The 27,270-nt window shown below is 44.5% G+C and overlaps 2 protein-coding genes across 5 annotated transcripts in view; both read left to right on the top strand.

The window, feature by feature from the left end:
* The window catches only part of crocc2 (ciliary rootlet coiled-coil, rootletin family member 2), a 31,516-nt gene extending 6,711 nt beyond the window's left edge, over window positions 1-24,805 (top strand). The window contains exons 5-38 of one of the 2 annotated variants that reach the window (XM_027289961.1): window positions 3,086-3,241; window positions 3,337-3,420; window positions 4,177-4,280; window positions 5,395-5,539; window positions 6,000-6,106; window positions 6,652-6,858; window positions 7,536-7,632; window positions 7,822-7,911; window positions 8,014-8,148; window positions 8,561-8,760; window positions 9,160-9,342; window positions 9,775-9,919; window positions 9,997-10,143; window positions 10,233-10,463; window positions 12,616-12,809; window positions 13,305-13,432; window positions 13,772-13,941; window positions 14,037-14,216; window positions 14,406-14,540; window positions 14,630-14,773; window positions 16,884-17,122; window positions 17,203-17,362; window positions 17,455-17,622; window positions 18,733-19,117; window positions 19,205-19,326; window positions 19,521-19,641; window positions 19,721-19,884; window positions 19,967-20,407; window positions 20,985-21,134; window positions 21,220-21,420; window positions 22,230-22,361; window positions 22,854-23,033; window positions 23,136-23,243; window positions 24,717-24,805. In XM_027289961.1, the coding sequence (XP_027145762.1) occupies window positions 3,086-3,241; window positions 3,337-3,420; window positions 4,177-4,280; window positions 5,395-5,539; window positions 6,000-6,106; window positions 6,652-6,858; window positions 7,536-7,632; window positions 7,822-7,911; window positions 8,014-8,148; window positions 8,561-8,760; window positions 9,160-9,342; window positions 9,775-9,919; window positions 9,997-10,143; window positions 10,233-10,463; window positions 12,616-12,809; window positions 13,305-13,432; window positions 13,772-13,941; window positions 14,037-14,216; window positions 14,406-14,540; window positions 14,630-14,773; window positions 16,884-17,122; window positions 17,203-17,362; window positions 17,455-17,622; window positions 18,733-19,117; window positions 19,205-19,326; window positions 19,521-19,641; window positions 19,721-19,884; window positions 19,967-20,407; window positions 20,985-21,134; window positions 21,220-21,420; window positions 22,230-22,361; window positions 22,854-23,033; window positions 23,136-23,219 (5,529 nt within the window). In that variant the 3' untranslated portion in view covers window positions 23,220-23,243; window positions 24,717-24,805. Of the gene's footprint in view, window positions 1-3,085; window positions 3,242-3,336; window positions 3,421-4,176; window positions 4,281-5,394; window positions 5,540-5,999; window positions 6,107-6,651; window positions 6,859-7,535; window positions 7,633-7,821; window positions 7,912-8,013; window positions 8,149-8,560; window positions 8,761-9,159; window positions 9,343-9,774; window positions 9,920-9,996; window positions 10,144-10,232; window positions 10,464-12,615; window positions 12,810-13,304; window positions 13,433-13,771; window positions 13,942-14,036; window positions 14,217-14,405; window positions 14,541-14,629; window positions 14,774-16,883; window positions 17,123-17,202; window positions 17,363-17,454; window positions 17,623-18,732; window positions 19,118-19,204; window positions 19,327-19,520; window positions 19,642-19,720; window positions 19,885-19,966; window positions 20,408-20,984; window positions 21,135-21,219; window positions 21,421-22,229; window positions 22,362-22,853; window positions 23,034-23,135; window positions 24,659-24,716 lie in introns of those variants that run through there. The other variant, XM_027289960.1, reaches the window with a different exon arrangement.
* The window catches only part of sned1 (sushi, nidogen and EGF-like domains 1), a 30,314-nt gene continuing 26,196 nt past the window's right edge, over window positions 23,153-27,270 (top strand). For 2 of the 3 annotated variants that reach the window (XM_019260313.2, XM_019260314.2), the window contains exon 1: window positions 24,833-25,221. In XM_019260313.2, the coding sequence (XP_019115858.2) occupies window positions 25,003-25,221 (219 nt within the window). In that variant the 5' untranslated portion in view covers window positions 24,833-25,002. Of the gene's footprint in view, window positions 23,212-24,832; window positions 25,222-27,270 lie in introns of those variants that run through there. The other variant, XM_010739817.3, reaches the window with a different exon arrangement.

Below are 27,270 nucleotides of genomic sequence, written 5' to 3'. Positions count from 1 at the left end.
TGGTGAGATTAAATGATGCAAGCAGAGCAAGGGAGTGAATGGTGGTGTTGGGGAGTTTAGTTAAGGTGGGGGTCTCCACAACAAACTGTTATGGCGCCCTCTTGGGAGCTTCCTGCACTGAGCATGGCTAATCTAGAGCAGCCCCCGGCCTCCAGCTTTACAGCTGACTGGGGAGAAACAATAAAAAAAAGCGTCCTCTCTGTAGTGCATGGAACCGGGGCGAGGCACTGGCGAGAAGCCCACACGCTGCAGCTATGTATGAAAAAGTGTAAACAACCCTCTTCGTCGGGGCAGGGCGGGATCCTGTAGGAGTTGCCAGGATCTACCTGGTCACTGAGTGCACAGTGAAGGTAGGGTGGGTGTTTTGTACAGCAGCGATGGAGCTAAACTACATGTGGGAACATAGTGACATACGTTATTTGCATGATCTGCCATCTCCACAGAACTTGTCCCTGCAGTATACTGTGTGTTTTTTGATGATGTCTTTCAGTGTAGAAAGACTACACCGGGAATATACACAAATAAAACAAAAAGTCATGTTTGTAGAGCAGTAGTTAAGTAGAGTTTGTGACATTACGACATCGCCCTAACAGCAACAGAAGCTTAAGTTTCACTGTGTGTATCATTTGCAAATTAGTTTGGGGATATACAGCATTTAAGGTGCCCTTAGGAGTTTTCTTTCAAACGAACAGTTATGTTTACGCTCAGTGTCACTCACCAAAACACATTGTGTGTATCCTCGAGGTCTGACAAACATGTTGAATGTATTTCCTTCCTCATGAAACATTTACAAAATCAATATTTAACTGATTTTTAATCCTGGTTTGTTTACCTTCTTGTTTACTAGCCAGAAGCCTTCTACGTTGACTTTGTAGGTGCGTTGCTACACTTCTTTGTGTGTTACCGCTGGCAACTGCAAATCACTGGAGTAGCATGAAACCAGTGACTCACACATAAAAATATTGCTCCATAGTGCTACCAGTGGTCCACAGGGTAATTTTAAGGTACTGAAGAGACAAGGCCTTTATCTGATTTCTGTATAGAAATATTTTAAACACCGTCAGTGACACTGTAGTAGTGTTTTATAGAAAGGTAGTCGGTGGTCACCTGGGGCCCATTGCTCATTTTCTCACCAGCGCCCCCAAATGGTGTTAACTATGCTGTCTCTGGGGCAGAGTCTTATCAGTTGCACATATGTGGAAAAAACTGAGCCTTTTGTATTGATCACTGTCTTCCCATGAGAGTGAGTTTCATTCAGTTTTGGTTTTTATGAGTTACATTGATCGATTACGGTATGGTCTCAGTTGTATTGTGGACCCTATCCCCAGTCGTAACCCATCTATAAGCCTCCAAATGTAGATTGTGCTCATGTGCAGTAATAAATCCTGTCTGCTGTGGCGATGTATCCAAGGTGTATTTATAAAGTACATGCTTGTTAGTAAGTCAGTGTTATTGCTATAATTGTGCCAAAATACTTGAAAAGATGCATAATCACTAATGCTCCACACACAGCTGTTTCCAGGAGTCCCTTTAAACACAGCTGCTGCAGTTTTGTGTGTTTCAAACACTCCGCCCATGTTGTTCCACCCTTCTCAGTCCCTAAAGCTGTCACCTCAACAACGGGCAGTAAAAGAAGCTTTTGTGCTCCCCGGCTCCTCTGAGAAAAACACCAAAAGCACAGAGCCAAGTGCACGATGGCCGTTTGGGTAGTTTGTAGTATAAAATTCTGAAAAGGGCATTTGAAAATGTGTTAATAATGGTGGCAAAGTGGCTGGGTTTGGTGTTGAACAGTGAGACTATTGTCTTGGCTCTCTTGGAGCCTGCTGGAGAGATTAAGCACCCAGAGAAGAGATGAGGTACAGAAGAGAGGTGGGAGGGAGTGGGTCGCAGGGTTGATTTGAAGGGCTTGGATGGTGGTTTGGAGTGTGTTGCAGGGAGGGGGCTCCCTCACTCTCGCTCTCTTCCTCTCTTTTTTAAATGAGAAGTCGGCAAGGGCAGCTGGAGGCACGCAGTGTGTTGTAGTGCTCTAGGGCCATGTGGTTTGTATTAGTGAGGACAGGGTGTCTGGCACCAGGATAGAGAGTGGGTGGTGCACAGGGAGTTTAGGTTGTGTGAGGTTGAGAGGTTACAGGACATTTGGATTTCAGATATGGGAGAGGATATGAGATTCTACAATGAGAAAGAGCAGTGCATGTGTTTATCTTTGTGTTTAGATGCATTTGACAGATACAGCCATCATGCATAAACACCAATATGAAGACATACTGTACTTGAACATTCCTCTTAAGTCTAGCCACTGTTAGTCCCACTCTGACTCCTGAATTAATACAGATGGTCTCTAGATTAGTCAGTCAAATGCTGACCATTTCAGACTTTCAGTTCTTGCGGGGAACATGCAGTACTATGCACATATTTAATCTCGTCAGTATTAATATCATTGAATCATGAGATGAGAGTAATTACCAATCAAGAGGCTGTATTGTATGTTCTCTTTGGCATGGACACACATTCCTGGAGCACCTCAAAAATGCATTGAAAGCTCCCATGCATCAACTTTATTTTTTTTCACAAACACAACCCACAGTGAACTGTTGAAAACTGCTTAATGACTCATCTGAATGCAAACATATTCTTTAGACCCACCATTAATAATCGTATATCCAGACAAAGGCTGGATATATCCACAGTCCAAAGACATCCACTTAGGTTAACTAGCTTGACTCTAAATGAATTTCAATGAATGTGAAAGGTTGTTTGTCTCTATGTGCCCTGTGATGAGCTGGCGACTTGTCCAGGGTGTCACCCAATCGCCCAAAGTCAGCTGGGATAGGCTCCAGCCCCACCTGACGAGGATAAGCAGTTACAGATAATGGATGGATGGATGAATATCCAGACAATTAGACAACAGACCCTGTGAGCTTACAAAAAATGGCCACAAATGTACCACACCTCCATGACACACTAAAAGACATAAGGTTTGTTAGGTTTGATTTAGGCCTGTGCAATAGATTACATTAGACCCTACAAATGTATATAGTGCATTCATGTTATGTATTGTAACGTAGTTCCTTTATTACCTGTCCAGCTTGATCAGATCATGCAGGCAGCAGTGGACTCAGACCAGGACAGTGTATCACCAGGATCGCTGCAGAACATGGAGAGAGCTTACAGGCAAAAGTTGCAGGTCTACCAGGAGGCCCAGAAGAGACAAGCCCAACTTGTTCAGAAGCTTCAAACCAAGGTGACTAGAAATGGACCTCACTGTTTAGTAACTGCCCCATGAAAAAAAAAAAGTTTCTTTGTGTTAACTTTGATCTTATGCTTGTCCTACTTGAGGTTCTTCAGTACAAGAAGAGGTGTGGGGAACTAGAAGAGCAGGTGCTGGAGAAGACCTCGGAGTCTGAGAAGATGAGATTGTTGGTGCGTCACAGCATCACCTTCAAGATTCAGTATTGCTCAGATAAACTGTAAATATTCAAGTATAAAGGGCTCGCTAGGATCCTCTAGAGGCCATTGGCTGACATTGCCTTGCTAGCATTAAACCAACATTAAGCTGTTTTCTACTTTTACTGCATTCGTTTCTTTAAATAAATAGATTGATTACAACAGATTGATTCTTTCTCCTGACAGAGAAGGTAATACAGTCTGTGACAGGGTGGTAAAATGAATCTTAATCATCATTATAATGTCAATACAGTACATTACAATGTTACAAATGTTACACAAATATTCAAAATGATGTTAAACTCATCTTTGTCCCATGGAAACATGAGATTGATGGAAACATTTGGACATGAGAATTATGAGCCATTATATCATTGTTGCAACACAATGTGCTCATTTGTTTAAATCAAATTGTTTATGGCAATAAAAAGGCGATGAAAGGCATTTTAACAAGCAGCAAAGAAATGGTGCAGAACTGAACAGTAAAACGTGCACTTTTCGTGCTGTGAATAAGATTTGTGCTTTCATTCTAATGTATTTAATTCATCCAAATATTATTCTTGGCTGAGCGGCCTCCACAGAGATTTTGGATTAGCAGATTTACACTGTAAATATGTTGCTTTATAAATATTAGGTAACTGCTAACTTCCTACTGCTAGCATATACTAAAGTGTTATCAGAATGCCAGTAGTGTGTGTGTGTGTGTGAGTGTTTGTGTGTGTGTGTGTTCAGCTGCAGGCCCACCTGGACTCAGCCCAGCGTCAGCAGCGGACAGAGCAGGAGCTCAACATGGCTGTCCAACATAAGTCTGCTCAGCTGGAGGAGGAGCAGAAGAGGTGAGTGATGGGCACCATGCAGCGCAGGTAGCCAGGTTACCCAGCCAATAGAAACTTGTACAGCTTCTGTATTACTAAGTAAGTACATATTTGGGAGTCGTAGAAAAAGTGTGCAACGCTTGGAATCTAGAAATCAGACAACCTACAGCAGCAGGGAGTCACTATTTGGATGCAGATGTGGAGCAGTAAATTCATGGATAAGCCTGTGAGAAATCTGCTCCTGTTTTTCTTTCTCCGTTTCTTGTTGAGAAGCAGAAATCAAGCCGAAATAGTTCTGTGAAATGCGTGGACCAGAGCTATTCCCAGCAGTTCTTTGAGCTTTCCTGCTGTGTTTTTCCCCTACCCTGACTGCAGGGAGAAGGCAGAACCTGCCCTTGGCAGATAATCCCAGCATCCAATTTGTCAGAGAAAATTAGTTGGACTATGTTGGCTCTCTTCTCCAAAGCATTTTAACAATGCTTCACATTAAGTATGGGCCAACCGCTGCCGCTGAGGCCAGGTTTTAATGCCCTGTGATTTATACAGTTATGGAACTTTATTTGAAATGCCCGTGGCAGAAACTGTGCCAGAACCTGATCATTTTTTACTAAAAAATCACTCACTACAGAGTTACCAAGCTCGATCCACTTAAACTTTTTAATGTGAGTGCAAGTAGAGATTAAATCTACAACCATGACTTATATGTTTTTGCTTCGTATTTGGATTCATGAACTCCTCTTTCCCTACGTCTCTTTTCCCTTTAAACTTAATATCATGCCATACATGCAGACATGGGTTTGGCTCCCTCTCAGACAGATAACCAAACATAACAATGTGACTTGCTTTGCTGTAAAATGGTGTGTGTGAGAATGATGTAAAGAAATTTGGTCAATGACTATACAAGCAAATCTGGTTGAAATTAAATCTAAGCTGACACAGACGTTACAAAACGGTCACACATGTTCACCCTGTAAGTGTTGTTGGCAAGGGTGGATCTTAAGCTACATATGTAAGAGTGATACTCTGGCTATATGAATAACAGAATTTGGTTGCTGTGTAAGCGTGCCACAGGAGGGTATCATGAAAGTTGGTGAAGTGTCAGATGGTCTCTCGGTGTCTCACATGTCATTCCCAGGTGTGCCAGCCTCAGCCAAGTCAACTCCACGCTTCGGGAACAACTGGAGCAGGCAGGCACTGTCAACCACGGGCTAACGGAGAGCTTGTGGAAGGCTCGCGAAGACGTTGAGTTTTGCGATAACCGTTTCCGCAGAGAGCAGGAGGTGAGAAAAACCACAAAAATGAAGTGCTTGAGTCAGAAAAAGCAACAGAGAAAGCTCAAGTTTATCCCTTCTGTACCAAGATTGTGCAATTAAACTCCTGTTGAGTTCACATGGGGTAGGAATTCCATTCATAGCCAGTTTCATCAATTCATTCTCATTCCCTGTTCGTTTCATTGCTATGATTTTTGAGTTGTTGTTTCCTGTGAAAACATTCCAACTGCTGAGGGGGAGGAAAATTTTGTGCAAACAATCTGGCGTTCGTGTTGTAAATGGGCTACATCTGTCGATTCAGGGAAATCCAATTATTTGTATGTGTGCCAGTATACCAGAGTCCAGGAGTTCCAGTATTGCATCTGTTTGGGATCACAATAAAATGAGAGGTGCCATCATTTGCTGTAAGCAATCCTTTGCCACCCACCCTCCAGTCTCCAGCCCCCTTGTTGTCTGCTTCTCTCTGCAGACGTGCGCCTCCCGGCTGAGTCGTGAACAGGCTCGTGTCAGAGCACTGTGGCGCCAGGCCGCTTCCCTGCGGAGCACTTTCACCCAGCTAAGGACTTTCACTGACAGGTGAGCGTGGCACGCTGCCAGAACCCCTCCAGCGACGCAGGATTCCACAAGAACCCCCACCTCTCTTGTGTATCACACTCACGACAGCAACCACAATCCATCTCTCTCAGCCGAGGATCAAAGTAGAACAGGTCAACAGGGTCGCCAGTCTCCCTGTTCATTGTTTTGTCACTGGAGGGACTGATGGCTTAAGGTGTCTAGCCTCACTGTTGAAACCATTCATCAGGGCAAAGTCTGAGCCCTCTTAGACATGGCTTCTATCATGTTGAACCACTGCGAGACCTATTGAGGAGTAATTTGCTTTCATAATGATTGCTCAGCTCACAGACAGCTGTGATCATGTCAGCGGCTGTACTGTAACTGAAACTGAAGACACTTCAAAGTCAACCCAGATCCCAGAACTTAACCACTACTGACATCCGTTCTTTTCAAATACAAACAGACATTTTTATAATTAGACTAATGGCTCACGACTCTATGAACGAACACAGCGTGTCGCATTTCATATATCTGTAAATCTTGATGCACGTGACTCTGTTCAACAGGACTCTGTCTGATATGCGCGGGGAGTGTGTCGTTGCCAGCCGGCAGCTGCACGTTGCCTGCATGAACCTAGAGGCCAAAGTCACACAGGAGAGCACCTCTAGTGGTGTGGAGATGTCAGCACTGGAGAGGCAGCTGAAAGACAAGCTGAAAGAGGCCATGCAGCTTCAGGGTCGTTGGGATGCTGAGAAAGTTGAACTTAACTCCAGGTAAACTCTCCAAATCCATATAGGCCTCTCTCTCTCTCTCTCTCTCTCTCTCTCTCTCTCTCTCTCTCTCTACTTTGGATTCTACTGGATTCTACTTTCAATGATAACTACATCTCTCAAAAGTTAATACATTTCCCCCAGGATTTTGCAACTCAATAACTTCTAATCAAAGTAATTGTTCAAAAAGAATATTTTAAGTCTTAAGTTGTCTCTTCCTGATCCCACTTCAGCTCCAACCAGCCCCTAAACCTAAACCTGAGACTGTCAGCACACACCCTACACCCATAGTCTCCAGGAGGTCATCTATAGTACTGCTCAATGATTGAAGTTTAATCCTCCTATATGGAATCCCAGAACTTTAACACAGGCTTTGATCATTAAAATCCTGCACATCAAACTATTTTCAGTGACAACCGCTCTTGTCCTGATACAGAAGAATCGAGTCTTTTGTACCAGGACTGTAGGAATGTCAGTGCCTTTGTGTTCTGCATCTTTGCTGGCTTTTGATCTCATCAAAAGTCATTGTTAATCCCATGATTCCATGCAGAGAACATGATAGTGTTGATGGTCTAGTCGAGGAGGAGTACATGCCAATCTTGTGTCTTCAATGTCGGTGTGTGGTGTGTGTGTTTGTGATACTGTTCGCTTTACATTTACATGCATGTTGATCTATGTAGGGTCCTGGAGTTGACTGACTCGGTGAAACACCTCCGTAGCCAGAACAGCGAGAAAGATGCCAGCCTCGACACCATGCAGATCAGTCTGGACAGGATGGTGGGATCTTGGGAATCATGACTGGGAGGTGGCAGATAGATGGGTGGTTAAAGGGGGCTAAATCGCCTGTAGTCTGGACCTTAGGCTTGATAAACTCCACGACTTCCTCGTCTAGAGGGCTGCCGTCTGGGGAATGTCAGGCTTGCTCTATGTGTGTTGCTTATCTGACCTTAATGGTTTCCTGCTCAGGAGACGAGGAGAACCGAGGATAAAGCAGAGATGGAGGTCCTCCACACAGAGATCCAGGCCCTCCAAAAGCTTTTATTCCACATTCACCAGGTCAGAGCAAAACAAGCTCACTGGGCTAGATCATACATTAGGTCAGCACATAAGAAGATTAATGTTTCCATTCTCCTTCATTATATCCTGCCATATATCCAGCTGGTTGGCGGTGAGGGAGATAGCAGCGGCTCTGAAAGTGTGTCCTCCTCACCTCGTCACGGTCGGTCTCCTCTGAGGAACACTACCCTGATGGCTGTGCAGAGTGCTCTCTCCAAGCACCAGAAACAAACACAGGTCCAACAAAAGTGCTCTTTTCTCACTGTAGATGTTAGAACAGATGTTAGAACAGTAGCTCCCAACCTGAGGGTAGGAACCACAAAATGGGTCCCAAAAGAGATGTGAGAGATCACAAAATCCCTACATGTTTCAAATTTATATATCTTTTTCAGACTTTTCTGTATTCTTTCCCCTTTTTCTTCTGAAATACTGTATTCTTTTTAGTCATCTACAAGTCCTACAAAACAATACAATCCAAGACGGAAACCAGAAATGAGAAGTCACAAGTAGATATATATTAAATTCAAGAGGACAGAAGACAAAAATGTTGGGTTTTGCCACTTTTAGAGAGATAATATATTTAACACATAATATGTTTAAGTGTCTTTACCTACACACCACAAACTCTGCACGCACTTACCAACCACAGGACCTGCGTGGCCGTCTGGATGCCGCCCTGGAGCAAGTGGATACGCTGCGTGATCACCTGCAGGAGAGGGACACTGAGAGGAGAGAGTTGGAGCAGAAGATCCACGAAGTAAAGAGAGAAAGTCAGGAGACTACAAAAGCTCTGGAGGAAAGCCGGAGAGACAGCAACAGATATCGCAGCTCATTGGAGCTCATTTCTAGGTACTTCCTGATCACGCAGGCATTATCCTTTTTTCTGGACTGGTGTCGGGCCTTTAGGACTGCAGTTTAGCTGTATATACTCCCAGGCATTGTTTTGTTATTTGTGAAATTGCTATTAGGGCTTAGTGTTGTTTTTGGAAAATGTTAATGATTATGCTGATGATGACAAATGTTATAATTTGGTTTCATGTTTAATTAAGCAGCTAATTTCCACTGTCATTATCAGAGCATATTTAAACCTCCCCAAAAACAATATTTAAACAACATCATACAAGAATAAAGAAGAAAACCAAGTTCTAATAATCATGATGTTGATGATCATTGTGCACCAAGTGACCTTAACATACTCTCTCTCTCTCTTCCTTGTCCTCTGCCTCTCTCTACCTCCATGTCTCACAGTGAGAAGGGCAGCCTGGAGAAGCTGCTCTCAGGGCTGCAGCAGGAGGTGGACTCCCAGCGTGCCGAGCTGGAGGTACTGCGGGGCTCATCACTGGAGCTCCAGAGACAGCGGGACCTCCTGAGGCAGCAGAGAGAGGATCTGGAGATGCAGCTGGCACGCCAGCGCACGGAGGCCCAAAGAGGGTACAGCATGAGCGAGGGAGAATGACCGTTACACAACACACATCACCGTCACCCGTGATTGTTTTCAAGCTTCGTTTGTTTAGAGTTCAGATCACTAACACATGTCATTCTCCGGCCGGCAGTACACCCAGATGACATTTGGATGAAAATGTAAATGATTTACATTGCATTACTGCACTCATGCAAGAAGAAAAGTTTTTTTTTCTCTTTTTAAGGGTTTCTTTTGCCTCAAAAAATTTAATTAGCTGAGAATTGGAGCAGGACATGCGATACAGTAAAAAAGTAACTCCCTCAGTGTTCTGGCCTTTGGCACCAACATTTCTCCATGTTTCAAAGCAGAGATGGATTACTGTTAAGGGATTTTGTTTATACAAATAATCTGTGTGTGTGAGAGACAAAGAAACAGTGTGAGAGAGTCATTTTGTGTTTCAGCGAGAGGAGCCTGGAGGAGCTTGAAGGGAAGCACTCAGATCTACGCAGGGAGCTTGTGACAGTGAAGGAGGCTCTGAGTCAAATCACCCTGCAGAAGGAAGTCTTGGAGGATGATAAGGCCAGCCTCGCTCTGGCTCTCAGCAAGGTACAATGATTTGTTATGTATTACTAGGTTCAACCTGAGAGTATAAATCTTTCTAATACCCATGATTCACTCCTCAGATGGAGTCCCAGAGTGCTGCACATGAGCGAGCGCTCACCAAACTGCAGAATCAGGAGGCTGCCCTGAAAGATTCTCTGGCCAAAATGGCTGCCCTGAGCGAAGGCCTAGCCAAAGACAAGGTGGAACTCAATCGTGTCCTGCTGCAGGTCAGTAACTGTGCAGTTGCCATGTAACATTAATGGAAGGCAGAGTTGGACAGGACAGAAGTGAAAATATTTTTTTACTTCCCTTCCAGACAGAAGGTGAGAAGGCTGAGCTCGGTGAACGTAGACGGGAAGCTGAAATGGAGCGGGCAGCAGCCAGAGAAGAGACGGCACGGGTGCAACAGGAGATGATGAATCTGCTTGCTGAGAAACAAGCCCTGGAGAGCTCCCACGGCCACTTGCAGGACCTCTGCCAGAAGCTTGAAGCAGAGCTGAGCCTGCTGCAGAAGGAGAACGCTCAGGCCCTGGAGCAGCACTCCCAGGTCAGAGGCCCTCAGCCATTCACACTCTACAGCCTCCATCCTCCCAGCTCCCACCACCTGGGAGAACTATGTTGATATTATTAATGGCTTTCAGCAGGTTCATGGAGCTTGTTGTCACATTAAAATGTATTGGAGGTGCTAGACACATCTGCAAGGTTTTTTTTTCTTTCAAATGGGATATGGCGAGCAGTTTGAGCCCCACAGTGTTTTATGAGTAACTTGGGAAATAACAAGTATGGGATCTTCATGAACAAATGTGAACTGAAAAAGATAAATAGATAGACATATAATATCCTGTGAGGGTTAGTGAAAGACCCAATAAATTAACACCTAAAGTATTCCCATTCTTCTTTCAGCAGATCCAGATCTCCCTGTTTCGTCCCCTAAAGAATGAAAGGAATCCTCTCCTGTTTTGTTATCTGTTCTGAATGTGAAACTGGGATATCCGTGTTGATCTCAGCTCGATTATAACAAACCTAAACAATTTGACAAATTCCATCCAAACATTTTTAGATAGCTTATCTGTAAAAATAAACCAGCCGTGTATAAAACAAGCCCTGGAGTGGCCTACATCGCGCTAGGCTCATGTTTCATCCTCTTATTGTGCACCACTCACATCCATGACAATGGTGTAATTTATCCACTTTAATATTTACCTAAGGAGAGGCTGAAAGACATCATATGCTAATATTTAGTTAGTGTGAGTTCATTTTAACTTGGTTGAAAATCAAATCACAGTGATTGTTGCTTTTCAAACAATCCGCTGCAGTGAAATATTAGAAGTTGCAGGGGCCCATTATAGACTCAACCGTTATGTGATGGTGTGTTAGGCACAGTATATCAGAACGATGCCATTTTTAATCTTACAGTTTATAGTTCATTTTTTCAGAGTACAAGTCCTTTAGCACTGTTTGATTGAAACCAGGAGAAAAACCCTTTCTTACTGCGCGTTAGACGAGAAGATCGATACCACTGATGTCTGTACGCTGAATATGAATATGCCGTTTATTTTAGCTTAGCATAAAGACTGATGAGGTTAACACATCATACCTCAAACATATAGATGAGGTTGTGTTAAAGCAAGTTTCTGGTTTATGTGCTGAAACTTTTTCGTAACTAGGCAAGTGGTGTCTACTTGTCAGCGGAGTTGTCTGGCAAGGAAATTTCAGAAAGTCACTTGCAAGGCCAAAAGAAGATAATGTGTTCATTTATGAGCTTTAGAGTTGCTGATTTGATTTGGACAAAGCCAGACTAGATGTTTCCCCTTGCTTCCGGTCCTAATTCTAAACTAAGCTAATTTCCTTCTAGCTCTAGTTTACCTCACACACATGAAAACAGTATCGATCCTCTCGTCCAACTCTCAGCAAGAAGGCAAATAAGTTTTCCAAAATGATGAAATGTTCCTTTAACTGAACCACTGGACCTTGTCAGTTGTCAGTGTCCAGAGTAATGTTTTACTCTGACCTTTTAAGTCGAGTGCAAACCTGTCATGTATACAAGTGTAATTTCCATTGTAAACTGGCTGCCGAACTGAAAGGATGAATTCCAGTACAATGCTCTGTTCAGTGCTTTCATACAATAATCTGTTGTTGGAGTTTAATAAATGCTGAATAAAATTCGACAAGGTCGGCATGAACTGCACATGTTCCCAGTTCATTATTTTTGTTGCTAGATATTGGTCTTGTGGTGTGTCATAGTGATTTAAGCTGTAACTGGAAACAAATCATAACCCCACTAATCATTTTTTGTTTTGCTTCAGGCGCTGCATTTGTTATGGCCCTGCAGTTCCTATACACCGTCATGAATCACTTAAAGTTTGTTTAATTTATGCTTCATAACAGCAAAAAGAGGTGTATGCAGAGTTCAGTATTAGTACAGCAAATGTGGTCGCATAAAGTGCAGTGGTTGGGTGGGTCTTTCTCAATCCAACAGATACACATTACCAACCATAACGTAACTGTTAATGTAGGACTTCCTTCTGCTGCTCATACTCATGAAAAATGTGTTCCACAGTTGAAGTGTGCATACTATAGTTTGGATGCACATAATGATTTAGTGTACAGTCTTTATTTTGTCTGCTCGAAGCAAAAAGCATAGATTAATCGCTTGATGGTGATTTTTTTTTATTTTCTTTGTGTGTGTCGGTCTCCAGGTCAACAGGCAGATGCAGGCTGTGTCAGAGGAGCTGTGTGCGTGCAGGAAGGAGCTGGAGACACAGACCACAGCCCTAAAGAGAGCTACCCATGACAGGGAGGAGCTAGCCAAGGACAAGGCTGCTCTGGATGTCAAGCTAAACTCCGCTGACCGAAACGCCTGTGGTCTCACGCAGGAGCTGGTTGCACTTAGGTCTGAGTGTGTTTGTACATCTGTGTGTGTGTGTGTGTGTATTTGTTTGACCTATGAAATGTTTAAAGGACCAATTGCAGATTTAAAACCAGTTTCCCCGGTTTGTTTTCTGCACAAGCTACAGTAAAATAGTTTGTGTGTTCACTGGTTCAGGTTCATGGTCAGGGTTAGGCGTGTATCAGTTATGGTTATGGTTGGGTTAAGTGTGTAAGGAATGAATGTAAGTCAATACGTCTCCTCAAAAGCATCATAAACAACTCAGTGTGTGTCTGTGTGTGTTTGTTTAAGTCAGACCAACTGCCAATGTGTATTTAAGGTCATTTTGACTTTACTTTCTAAAGCACAGCCAGTCACATGTAACAAGAGTCTTTAAGTAACATGGTTTTATTTGGAAACTTTGCTCATGATGGATCATTGGATTTTATGACCTTCTACACCTAGTGGTTCAAAGGTCTTTTTTTTCAGAGCTCAAACCACTTTACCGCTGTGTTCCAGAGCAGAGAAGGAGTCCCTGGAGACGTCCCTGTATGAGAGCCAGGAGCTTGCCTCGTCTCTGGAGGCAGAGCGCACCAGGATGGAGGGGGAGAGGCGCAGCTTGCTCCTGGCTAACGAGGCCTTGACGCGTGAGTAGCCCCCTCCCTCAGAGACCCCACTGTCCTCCGTGCCAAGCCCCCTGGCCATGAAGCCTTTCCAACAGCCCACTAGAGATCCATATTTCAGCTGTGAGCTCTGCAACAGCTGGGCTGCAGGATCACTGGAGCTACTTTCTCAGCTGACCACGGTCCCGCCACTCCGCACAAACACACATGGATCGGATAAGTGGTGTTAAGCTAGCATGTTCCACATAAAGACAAGCATGAGTGTGCTGTGTAAATAAAACTCTAAAACGAAATCTTGCTGATCCTTTGTGTCTCCATCTAATAAGTGTGGGATTTTGTGAAAGATTGATTGCATCTGTTCAGGTGATGCCGCTCGGATGCGTGTGGATGCTGAACGCCAGTTTGCACAAGCTGCACAAGAGCAGAGTAAGATGGAGGAGAAGCTGGCCCAGGTGGAGAGGAATGCCCTGTTGACCCTGAACAACAAAGAGCAAATGCACAGAGAGCAGCTAGAAGCTGAACGCAGACAAAAGGTGCAGAATGGTGACTTGACAAGATTTAAATCAGATGCTTTGACTAATCTATTAACTAATCAGGTGTGTGTGTGTGTGTGTTTGGTGGTTGACAGGAGCAGCGGTGTGCGGAGCTGACGGTTCAGCGTAAACAGGCCGAGGAGCAGCTGCGTAGACAGTGTGAGGAGCTGCGTGTGCACAGCCAGAAGGAGCTGCAGCAGGTGCATGAGGAGCTGGCCAGGCTGCAGCAGGACTTCAACGAAAGCCTCCTACAGGCTGAGAGTGAAAAGCAGCAGGTGTGTGAGGTGGTACCTTTATACGTCTGTTATGGTTTTTTAGGTTATTTATGAGCCTTAAAGTGCGTGTCCATCAGAGAGCCTGCCAGTATCCTCATGCATGGAGGTTTATTTAAGCATAACATCTTCGTATGTCCAAGTCTTCATGGCCAAACTTTGTAATATTTTATAAATTATTGTTGTGTCCAGGCTTTGTCCCAGAAGGAGGCAGAGAAGGCTGCCCTCATGGAGAAGCTAGCAACCCTGCAGCATGACCTCGCCACAGCAGGCATGGAGTTAGAGAGCATGCAGAGGGAGGCACTGAGCAAACAGGAGCAGGATAAGGTAAAAACATGTCAGGGTCAGATTGGTTCTGGTCACCTTTCTTGTTTTACATGTAACTCAGTTAATTCTTGTGTACCTTTATGTCCCAGAATGCAATGGCCGTCCTTCAGTCTGAGCTGCAAGACTTGCGGACTCAATTCGAGGAGTCTTTGAACTCCCATGAGAACACAAAGAAGAGTCTAACTGAGCAGGTCAGAGAGTTGAACCAACAGAGAGAGCACGCACAACAGGAGGTGAGAACTTTTTTCCATCTTAAATGGATGTTAGCATGTTGCTATAGACATGGAAATATAAACAAGTCATAGAATATATAGGGTGGATGTCACCAGAGGTGGTTTGTACAGTAGGATCACAGAAATGGATAGGAAATTACAGGCTTGTTTGGCTTGGCATAGGATGGGAGACCACGGATCTGAGAGTGAGGGGGAGTTTGCACCAATTAGTACTAGTGTGAGGGAGAGCCATTTACCATAGGACGCTGTTGACCTTGGCCGATGCCACAGAGCTTTACTAGCACCAGGGTGCCATCAGGTGCAGAATGCGCAGGGCCAAATCCTACAAGCAGAGGTAGTGTCCGGTCTTAAGACACCCGGTCAGCACTCGCTCTCTGTGTCTTTTCTCCTGTCAAGTCCACTGAGGAAAATTTAGTTCCACTGACCTTAATATAAACATAAAAGTGCAATTAGAGACTATAATTTTGGCCCAGCGACATACCTCTCTGAGCCAAATGAGAGCTGTAAATCTCATCTCTTGGGGTTTCTTGAGGTCAGGATTGCAGGCACGGGGTCGCTGGGCGTTTTAGTGAAATAACAAGCTCACAGTCACCTCATTAAGATGTAGCTGCAGGGTTGTAAGGGCCTTGACCATGGCTTGATTTAAAGGCCTCCTTTCCCTGGAAAAGGGGATTGTTTATCTGTGTGGGACTTTTCGGTTTCAGTTTAAAAAAAAGCAAAAACGAGGATCATCCTGTCTTCCCTCTGTCTCTTTAGTCATGTCAAAGTATAGTGTATGAGGTTGTGTGGAGCCAGAGCAGAAGAGTTTTGAGGTTTGGACATCCCTCCCTACCATATATCAAGTCAAACTTCAGCGACACTGTCATATTTGGACGCCACCCCTGCTCGTTGTTTGATTATTTGCACTTATCCCATCTCAGGAGTCTTATGTCAGACAGTGACAAAGCAGGAGTGAGAGCGTGTGACAGAGAGCTAGTGAGCATGAAAGAGGAAGAAAACGAGGGGAAAGAACGAAGAAGGGGGGAGGATACTGTCCCTGGTACCATAATATGAAATCAAAGTTTGAGTTAACCCCTTGTGTAAATAAGCCAGTGGGGGAGTGTTTATTTTCTCCCTAGCAGCAGCGAGAGGCTGGCTCCACCGGGACTCCAGGTCCCCCTCTCCCATCCACATAACACAACACTGCTGCCCTCATATTCTCTGCCCCTCTCCTCCTCCACCAACGCCCCCACCTCCAAAAAAAATCAGATAAAATAAAGTATAATTGGCCAGATCAGCACTGGCTTGTTTTTTCTCACATTAGAGTTTATGAGAAAGAACCATCTTGTGTGGCCTCTGAACATAACACTCCTCCTCCTCCTCCTCCTCATCCTCCCTCTCCTCCTCCTCCACCACCTCCGGGTGGGGGTGGGTGGGGGCTGCTGTTTATCATGTTGCTCTCTGTGGATTCTTTGCACTGCAAGCCGCAGTAAGGAGATGGGGAGAGACAGCACCTGGCTACAAGCCCAACTGGCTCTTATCCATGCCCAGATAAGCTCTGTCCTCCCTTTTTCTCTCGCTACACACAACATGTTGCCATAAAACAGAATATAGGTCAAACAGTATCTTGAGATTGTGCACATAGCACTTAAAATAGAAGATGTTGAGGTTTAGCTTTCAAACAATGAAGCTCTGATGCATTATCTGATCTAAAGTCAGTCCTACGGTACGCAGTAATACTGTATGTATGGACTACACTATGCTGATGATTACATACATGTGTTTTAGTTTTTGGTGCAGTGTAGGTAACAGCCTAATAGATGTTTTTGATGAATTTTGAGAATATAAAGACGTTTGTGTGTGTTGGGTTATTGAATTTCTATTGAAAACAGACAGAGCTTTTAAAAGCAAGGTTAAGGCTTATTTTTCTTTTATAAGATCTTGTGAATTCTTCAATAAACTATGGTTGTATCCACTTGGAATTTATATCACCAAATAAATCAAGAAAATCAGTCAAAAGTAAACAAGAGTTGTCTATTAAACCTCAATAAATAAAAAGTTTACAGCTGAACCATGAGATCTCATTCACTGACATGTTGTGTCGTTCATTCTCCTTAATCTGGACATAAAGTTTGTGGGCCTTCGTCGGCAGCTGCAGGAGGCAGAGAATGGACTTATCAAAGGGCAAAGGGAGCTGATTGAGGCTCACAGGGAGCTCCAGGAGTGCGCTCAGGATCGGGATAAGCAACGAAAAGAAGCCCTGGACCTGAAAAGGCTCTTAGGTGATGAAACCAGAGAGAAAGAGGCCATCCAAGCTTCTAACCAGGAGCTGAGAGCTTTCATCAAGAGAGCAGAGAGTGACAACAGCAGGTACAGCTGTCACACACAGCTGAAGGTTTCCTGTAGTTGTCATGTTTTACGTTATGTTAACTTTAACATATCTTGATTAGTTTAAGAAGAGTTGTGGAGGAGAAAGAGCAGAAAGTGGCCGTCTTAGAGGAATGTAAGAGCTCGATGAACCAAGAGGCAACTGTTCTACGGAGCAGCATGAGAGAGCTGGAGAAGTCTCGCCTGCAGGTACGCAGAGAGCTGCAGGAGCTGCGCAGACAGGTGAGAGATTATTGAGTTAAACTGCTTTCCGTCCGATTTATTTCAAATAAAGGATCACCTTCAAGTCGTATGTGCTGTGTTAACATGAGCAGGTGAAGGTCCTCGAAGGCGAAAACGGCCGGCAGAAACAGGAGCTGCAAGAGCTTCAGGCGCGGGTATGTCAGGAAGAGCAGAAGGAGGAGGAGGCGCGTCTCGAGGCTTTCACTCTCAAGCAGAGAGTGCTGGAGTGCGATGCTGGCAGAGAAGCAGCGCTGAATGAGGTAGAAGGCCTCCGGGAATCAGTCTGTTAACAACATGCTAGAGCGAACATTCCATCTTTGCATACATACTTGAAGAATACCTGCCATACTCATCCAGAAACAGAAAACATGAACCGTAACACACTGAATATTCTACAGTGAAGAGTTGTCGTGCGTTTTACTTTGAAATCTTTCTAAATCTAAAAGTTTTTATTGCAAACTTCCATAAAAAAACAATCAGTTAGACTTTGTATTCTATAAAATAGGGACTTTTAATCTTGTCTGTCCCCATTTTAACCCCTTTCTTAGGGTCCTCAAATTCTCATGACCGTAGCAGATAGTGTTGTCATGTGAATGTATGGCATACTTTAGTATGCTGTTTCCAAGAGGAGAACTCCAAATGGATTCCTCATTATTATGATATATTTGAAGCCTGGTTAATGTATCTTTTTTTCAAACTAAATACAACAAATATCTAAACACTAATCTTCCTGTGACCTTGTCCACAAATCAGGCATATTAGCCCTGAGGTTGAGTCACAATTCCAGTATTCTATGTTGTTGCTTCATTTTATGCCTCAGCCATGATTTTTGTGTCGCTCAACCTCTTACAACACAGTTTAGAAGATATTTCCAGGAAACCCTAAACAGTGAGCTTAACAAGCTTGTCATCCCAAAGCACATTAACTCTTTATAGAAACCATATCCTGTTATATACACAGTGAAGTGTTAGTCATTATTAGTCATTAGTCATATTTCTTCAGAAATTAGTTAATTGTTTTTCACCACTGTAGTTAGAACTCATATTATGGCAAACATGGCATGTTTTTGTACCTATAGCAAAAACCCACTACAAAAGAAGAAGGGAATTTAACTGTCAGGTTATCATGAACACCAAGGATATCATCCTGTGTAACTGTAGTCTGACTGAACCAGGCTTTCATCTACAAAACAAAACTGCAAACAGAAGTAAGCGGCTAAATGAGGACAGCTGACAGACAGTTCAAGGCATGAGTTGACAAGTGTGTCTATTTGTGTCTTTAGATTCTGTTTACTATTTATGACATAATCCTCAGTAAAAAATAAATACATGCATGACTAGTAGAGAAAATCAGGTTTGGCTTGTGTCTAGGTCGCAGGGCTGCAGCGCCGTGTGGTGGAACTGGAGACATCGGAGCATCAGAAGCGAGAGCTGCTGCAGGAAAGCGAGGCTTATCAGCAGCAGTGCGAGCAGAGACACAGAGAAACCAGTGCCCAGCTGGAGGACGCACTAGAAGACGCCAAGATCCAGGTGAAGGAACTCTCCCTGCAGGTTGGCCTCGCTGAAAGCAAGATCCAGGCCTTGGAAGAGCAGCTGGGCCTGGCCGAGTCCAAACGCAGGGACCTGGAGCACAAGTTGGCGGGGTTGCGTTCAGCTCTGCGCTCCACTATTGGCACTGGCCATACAAGGCTTTCAGGCACGCCTGGGTCCCGTAGACGGTCTCCCTCTCCCTGGAGAAACCACGTGCAAGGAAAAGGTTCAGTCACACGGTTTCATAATGAGGTGTCATGATGCCATTTCTTTGCTATAAGCAGCTGCATTAATGACTGTGTTCTGTGGTTAGGGGGAGAGAGTGTGACAGACGGATCCTTGTCTCGTGGTGAAGATGAAGAGCTGGATGTGGACTCAATGCACACAGCTATACGGGAACTCCAGCAGGAACTCAGGGAGACACAAAGAGACAGGGTATATCTGAACTTCTTAATAAGTGCGTAAAAAAGCTTAAGCATACAAATCTCCAACACTGAATGAGTGGGATTTGTAACCTAATGTTGGTCTTGCTTTTCACATCACCAGATCTTAAATTGAATTAACCTATTACATTTTTAGTGTTTCATTTTTGGCATGTTTTAATCTCATAACACGTCTTCTCCCCTCAGGATGGAGCCAAGGCTCAGATAGTTAGTCTCAGTCAGCAGGTGACAGAGCTCCAAGGCTGCCAGGATAAGTCAGCCACCCAGTTACTGCAACTACAGAAGTCTTTGAAACAATCAGAGCAGGGTAGGTGGATCCTACGAACACAGTAAATATCAGTTCTGTTCAATTCTGTTTAGACACCGTGTTTAACATTTTCTTTCAGGGAAAAGCGAGATGGCAGAGCGGTTGCACAAGGCACATACGTCCCTTTCCCTGCAGGAAGAAGTAACACGTCATATGGAGAGGGAGAAGAGAAGCCTTGAGGAGGAGGTAGCTCAGTTCAGGAGTAATCTGCAAGCTGCTGAGGCAGAGTCCAGAGAACTGCAAGTATGTAAAAAGAGAAGTAAATAAATAGATAATAACTGAAACAGCATCTTCAGTGACAACTCCTGTGCCAATTCTTCCACAGGACAAGTTGGAGCTCTCGCAGGGTTTAGAAGCTCGTGCAAATGTAGAACAACGTAAGATGAAGGAGTCCCTGGAAGCAGCAGAGAGCAGGGGGAGCCGTCTAGAGCTCTCCCAGCGCACCCTTGAGGGTGAGCTACAGAGATCCCAGCTCAGGGCAGCTGAGTTGGATGCAGAGGCAGGGGCCCTGCAGGAAAGACTGACAGAGCTGAGGAGGAAGCTGGGGGAGAGCGAGGACCGGTGTGCAGCACTGAGGGTCAGCGAGGAAAGGTTGGCCACATCACTGGCTCGTGCCGAGCAGCACGAGAGCCAGCTGAGAGAGCAGATCCACAAATTGTCAAACACCATCAGTGACAACAGGACCATCAGCGGAGCCCTGCAAGAGCAGATCGCACAGCTGCAGAGGGCTCTGACTGCCAGTGAGCAGGACCGCAGGATGCTGCAGGTACAGAGTATCACCTCACCATCCACAACACAGGATGAGCCATAAAAATAAAGACTGAGCAACATCCAGAAAGAGTCATGCACTTTTTTTCTCACCTTTTCTTCTCTATCAACATGAGTATGTCTTACTGAAACTTAAATATAAGGTGTATAGCCATGCATCCACTGCTGTGCTTTGATTTACAGTGCAGCTACAGTATGTAACTTTCTCAGCTCCACACATTTTTTATTTACATTTGCTGCTGTGGTTTTCCTGAAGGACCTCAAAGACTGAGCAATAAAATGCTCAGGCAAGCTCATTAATTCTCCCAAGAGTTTCTCAGGAGAGCTTAGTTTGGGACTGCACTTTAAAGATACTGAGCAAACAAAAACATGACATGCTCGGTATAAATCAGGTCATTACAGTAAAAAGCGAGAAACTCTTGCCTGCAACTTTCAAGACTGTGTCAAGAACTGTAAAAGAGAGACAGAGTGTAAAGGAAGGTGAGATATTCAGGGTCAGGCTAAGTGCAAAATTGTGTTTTGGTGAAACTGAGTGCTTCATTGTATAGTGTACGTCAACATGTTTGTGCCCATAGGAGCGTCTGGATAAAACACGAGATGCCCTTTCAGAGTGTAAACGGCTGACCCACAAGCTAACAGAGCAGAACCAGAACCTCCAAAGAGACGAAGAGGACTTGGAGATTAAATATTCTGAGCTGGAGAAACATAACAGGACACTGAAGGAGGTGAGTCACACGAGGTTAAAGTGCAAATAAAAGGTACAAAGGTTGAGACACCATTTTGATGCATGGATGATTAACTGTATCCCAGAGCCTAAAGCAACAGCAGGAAGCTGAACTGCAGGCCCAGGGGAGCTCCCAACAGCTGCAGCAAGAGAAGGAGGAACTCCAGGACAAGGTCACCAACCTTCAGAGCTCTTTGCAGAAGCTGCAGAGTGAGAGAGCAGAGATGGAGAGGGTGCTGACACGCCTCGGTAAAGACAAGACAGCACTCAGAAGGACATTGGAGAAGGTGAGCTGACCTGCCACATTAAAACATTAAACTATTCCTTCATCCCTTATCTTTAGGATTGGTTTAACTAAACTTGTCTTGTCTTAATTATGATTTTAAAAAAAGCCAGAGGGACAGAGACAGATGAAAATAGTTGATGCAGTAGTTATATATTATGAAAACATATATTAAAAGAAAAGTTTTAAAAAAACAACTAATAATGTAGCGCTGATTCAGCTGCTACTGAGAAGCAGCTTCATAATGTCAAAGCTTGAACAGTAAAGACATGATCCCTATTTTTTGGACCCCAGGACGTTAAACAGATTTTATTCAGGAGACCTGAAAAGTCTTGGTCCTGAATACGAGGTAGAATAGTTGAAATATATCAGGGAGCCAAACCACAAAGGGCTTTAAAACATAATTAAAAGCGTCTTAAAGTCAATTCTAAAACTGCTGGAAGCCCGTGTTCATATAGAAGCCAGCACTGAAGTAATACACGTTTAGTGTTAGTCAGAAGCCTCGCTGCCACAGTGGCTGAAGCATTAAGGCATATTCAGTAAATAGGCAGTTATATTAATCCACACAGGATGAGATGATTTGAGTAATTTATCTTGATGCTGTTGTCATTTTTTTTTTTTTTTTCCACTTATTCACCTCCTTTGTCACACGTTGTACAAAGCCGCCTTGAAGTGATGGAAACATGTAGGTGGACTGTGAGAACCGAGAGGCTCTGCGCTTGGCTTCTGCTACACGCATTACAGGAAGGCACATGAGTGCAGGACAATCATGGTAAAGTCGTTCACATTATGTCACCCTTGTGCTGTTGTCAGGTGGAGATGGAGAGGCTGAGGAGGGAGGAGGAGGCAGCGGCGGCAGCCAGAGAGAAGGAGCAGCTGGGGCAGAGGGTCCGCGGCCTGGAGCAGGAGCTGGCTGAAAAGCAGGACGAAGTGCAGGCTGTGCAGGTCAGAGGCTGGCTGGGTGATAGCCGGCGATGGGGCAGGGATCACACTGCAAACGGCTCCGTCTCAGATATCCTGACATTAAACAGATTTAGACAGGAAGGAGTCAGGCCAAAGAGTAAATTACACAGAAGTGTATTTTTATCTGATATTTACAATCTGTAGTACGTCTTAATAGTACGTATTTCCCAGGAGAATAAAGTATCAATAAAAATGTTACTGTAACTCAGGTAATATTTCAGACTATTCAAATTTTTGTTTATTAATTTGTAACTCTCTCTAACTTTGTTAAAGGTTGAATAGGTAGTCTAAGTAAGCATTTAAAGTAACATTTAAACAGCAGCAGCATATGAGTAATAAATCTCAAAGAGAAGCTGCTGCTGTTATATGAGATTTCATTTTTCAACAGAACCCTGATTTAAGTGACAAAATCCTGACATTTAATGTCCTTATACTCTATTTTCAATGATATAAACTCATGTGAACTGTCTTCAGGCCCAAATCTCCCAGTTGGAGCACTGTCACACACAGCGCCTCCTGGAGGTGACAGCTCGCCATCACCAGGAGTTGGATTCAGAGACGGATCGTCTCAGAGACAGTCAGCTCCAAGCAGAGAGAGCCTTGGAGACGAGGGAGAAGGCCCATCGCCAGAGGGTCAAATGCCTGGAAGAACAGGTATTTTAACTCTTAAGTGCGGATCATCTGTTGGGAAGGTCGACAGGTTTGCGTCTAATTGAGGTGTGATTAATCTTTCTTCTCTTTCTTTGTTCTTCATAGCTGCTGACTCTGAAAGAGCAGCTCGATCAGGAGACGAGAAGACGACAGGCCTATTTCAATCAGATGCTGCAACCCGGTGTGTAGGCAGAGACCCCACAGTGACGTACAGTATGTAGCACCTCTGGCTTCCTCATTCATGGCTCCTCTGGGCTGCTTCCCATTACGTTACAATCTGCGTTCACATTTGGAAGCATACACACACACACACCCACGAACACACTCCTGAGGCGTTCACTCCCACCCATGCACATGTGCACACCGGATTACATTAATCTGCAGGAAAACTCAACAACAACAAACAACGAGTGTTTTGTTTATGAGTGGACTGGATGTGCCAAATTGGATTAAGGATTTCCTCTGGCTCGCTGCGTCTGTTTATGCTGAGTCTCTTTTTTCTGTTCTTTTCTTTTTTTTAGGAAACAATGTGATGAAAGGTTTCCTTAGTTGGTGCTTTTTTTCTGTTAAGATTGTCCATGTACTCATTTGTCATACTGATCATGTACCAATTTTATATGTCATAATCACTGTGTGTGTTATGAGAAAAATATCAAAATATTTACAGTAATTGTTTGCAGGTTTGTTGCTGTGATTTATTAGCGTTTCAGGTCATGTCATAAAGATACTATAGTGTGACTCATTTATTTTATTATGTGTTTGACTCAATCAATGGTGCTGTGTGCAAAGGTTGCGATTGTTTTGAATAAACTGGGTGTATCAGAGGACAATTATTCGGTTTTGTTTTGCGAAAGATGTTGAGATTTGATAATGATGTTTATTCTGCTGGCCACACAATTTTGTTATGGAAAAAAAAAGTTTCTCTGTGAACTTTGAGAAGGACAGCGCTGCCCTTTTTGTGGCATGCGAGTTCTGGCGTTTGGTTCGCACCATTAAAAGCCTTTTGTGGATTTAGTGTTGTGGGTGAGAGAATGACCTTCGCTCTCTGTTGCCAGTGCTGTCTTCAGTGTTTTCTTTCAAAGATCAATGCAGACTCCAAGGTCTGTGGGGATCATCATTCCTTGAGAGTTTCACTGGTGATCTCTCCTGTAATCCCTCACAACCCTTAAAATCTTTAACTAATATGTGGTTTTTCCCTCTGCTGATTAGAAACCACAAATATGTTGTGTTCTCCACGCATGCATCCGCTGTGTGATTATCTCTTTCTTTGAATTCACAACAGTGCACACACATGTCCTCTCACTGTGTAACCTTGCATGCCTTGGTAACTGTACATAGTAGGAGTTTCACTGAAAGGGGAAAATCTTGTCAGAGTTTCTTTAAAGCAGCCCTTTGATTATCATAGATCCGCCCAGTGGTTATCCAGTTACCGGCCTCTTTTCAGCTATTGGCTGGAAGGAGTTAATTATGCAAGGTAGTGAATCCCTGTGGGGGAGGTGGGGCCAAAACTGAAAGAACTCCTTTGGCAGGCAGAATAGAGCTTTTATTGAGGATATTTCTAAGCTGACCATCAGGGACCAAATCGCTGGATTGTTCAAAAAAAAAAAAAAAAAAAAAAAAAAAAAAAACATCTCAGCTGAATCACGCTGCTCCCCCTCTTTCATTCCTTCCCTCGTTTCATTTCAGTGAGACGGAGTGTAGCTCATGCAGTACCCAGCAGCAAGCAGAATGCAAGGAATCTACAGTATTCCCCTGTCTCACACAAGAAGCCCAGTTCACTACTAAAGGACAAGTGAGGAGAGAAAGAGGCAGAGCCAGAGAGCAGTCAGGGGAGGATTCAGACTGCTGTGGTTGAGAGGTGGAACGTACGGTCTTGTCCTGTTCTGCTCTGCTCTTGTTGCCTCAGGTGTGTGTGCTCCTCCCTCCCCTCCGCGGTGCCTGCTGTCAGCTCCATCCCTGGGTGGCTGAGGCCATGGTGTTGGTGCTGCGAGCCCTGCTGCCCTGCTTCTGCACCCTGCTCTCCCTGGACCTGCTGCCTGGGGTGGAACCCGCTGTGCCCCTGGAGGACTTCTACCCCTTTGGCCAGGACAAGGGGGACTCCCAGACCATCGCTCAGGACGACGGAGGCTCCAGGCTCGTGGAGATCTCCGTTGCTTTCCCCTTCTTTGGAGACAGGCACACAGGACTCTATGTGAGTACAGAGCAGTGTGTTTTTACTGATGTGTGTGTGTGTGTGTGTTTATGTCTTTATATGTCAGAGAGTATGTGTGTGCATGCACTTGGCAGTTGGCAATTGAAAGTGACATGGTGCGGATCGTATAAGAGCCTCAGGGAGATGAAATTTGGCACACAGCCAAATACTACATAGCAGTGCCCTTCGAGAGTTTGTATATGTTTGTGAGTGCTCACAAGCTCTACTGTGTAACCTCATTTGTAGAATATCGTGTTTTCCCCCCACGGGCTGAATCACAATCCTCCGTGACATTCTCTCCACTTTACATCTGCCGTCCTCGCACTCTGAGGGCTCTCACGTGCACCGAGAGAGAAACTATTAGTAGAAACAGTGGTAAGCCCTGTACTAATAAGTCTACAATGAGCTGTTAAAGGAAATGACAGTTTGTGTTCTTACTGTTGCCGCGAAGCATCTGTGAGCAGTTCTTTTTCAGAGAGAGCGGGGGGAAAATATGCACGCCGGAGAGAGAAAAACAGTGCTCATGGGAGGAAGCAGAATGGTTTGACAAGGATTTTCGCGCACCACAGTGAAACACACTTTGATCTGCCTTTGTCATGTATTGGGTTCAGCTCCAGCACATGGAAAGGCAGAACTCCCTTAAATCAACACCACCTGTTGCGGTTATGCATCCGCGTTCGCTCGCCGAATCCCCTCCTCCTCCTCCTCCGCCTCCGCCTCCTCCTCGCTCGCTCCCTCGCTCTGCGCCCCGCCTGCCTCCTCCCTGTTCAAACCATGGGCAGGGGAGGCTGAGGAACCATGGCAACAGTGGGCAAGGTCAAAGGTCGTCTTTCTAATCTAAGCATCTGCGCCAACAGGGTGAGGTCAGCCTCCCGATGAAGACATTCTTAAAACTCTACACACAGTGCATGGACAGTGACACAGTATTTTTAAGTGCAGTGTTTGAGTAAGAGTTATAAACTTACACACACATCACAACTGCTGTCAAATCGTGTCTCTCGCGAGTTTTGCAGTGAATTCCAGCGCATCACTCCTCCTGTAACGATAATGATACACAAATTAGACAAGATAAGACAAGTTACTGGGTTGCTTGGCTTGCTGAATTAAGATTGAACTATCATCTGATAGAGATAAAAATCTGAGCGCTCCTCGTGCTGAAATGTGCTGCGCTAGTTGTGATGTGATATCCCATAGCTCACTCTGCATCTCATTGGCCTGTAATTCTGTAGTCACGCAAGGCATAACACATTGTGACAGGCACTTGAAATTACAGTCACGCTCATTTTAAATGCCTCACCTGAATCCATTAAACATCTGCTGTAAAAGAGCGCACACATGGCCACATGGTGATCTCTGCCACCAGAGAGCTGCTTTGAACGGTTAATATTTCAGTAAGCAGCTAAGAAGCTAAATTTGTATGATTTTTTTCTTCTTCCAGGAGTTTGTTCCATGCCTCTGGGCTACCGCCACATGGAAGCTGTCGAACCAAACTGTTTTTAGATGGTTTGCCGGTGCTGCCTTACTTTATTATCATAAGTGATTCTGTGTAGCAGCACACGCACCTTCACAGCAGATCTCGCTAAAACCACTAAAGCCACAAAGGCAGATAGTTCCTGAAGATTATTTTTAGCATTTGTGATCAACAAATGCAGTAGTGGACTCTAACGTCCCATCGAATCCCTTTACAGACATGGGTTCTCCCTGTCCCACTTCTGCCTCCTGGTAACCAAGCTGTCCCCCTGTTATGGTTTGTGTCTGAGAGTTTTCACACGTTGCTGGGATCTCTTCTCCTCCTCCTCCTTCTTCTCCAGGTCCCCCCTTTCCCTCCTCCCACGCCTCAGATAACATGGCAGGGGTCTTCCCCCTGGAACCGTCCGGCTGCTTTATCTGAGAAATGACCAATCACTTTAACAGAACACAGATGTATCTGCAAAGCGTCTTACGGGCTTCCAAACAATGCAGTTCACGGATTAACTACTCTTACGGATGGCTAGCGTAAAGAACATGAAGGAGGATGTCCAAGGTCAGAGACGAAAGAACACAAGTTTA

This window comes from Larimichthys crocea, chromosome XVII (genome assembly GCF_000972845.2).
Source record: "Larimichthys crocea isolate SSNF chromosome XVII, L_crocea_2.0, whole genome shotgun sequence".
NCBI classification, from domain to species: Eukaryota; Metazoa; Chordata; class Actinopteri; family Sciaenidae; genus Larimichthys; species Larimichthys crocea.
The sequence above is the reverse complement of the archived record's forward strand: the minus strand, read 5'-3'. Positions and strand labels throughout refer to the sequence as shown.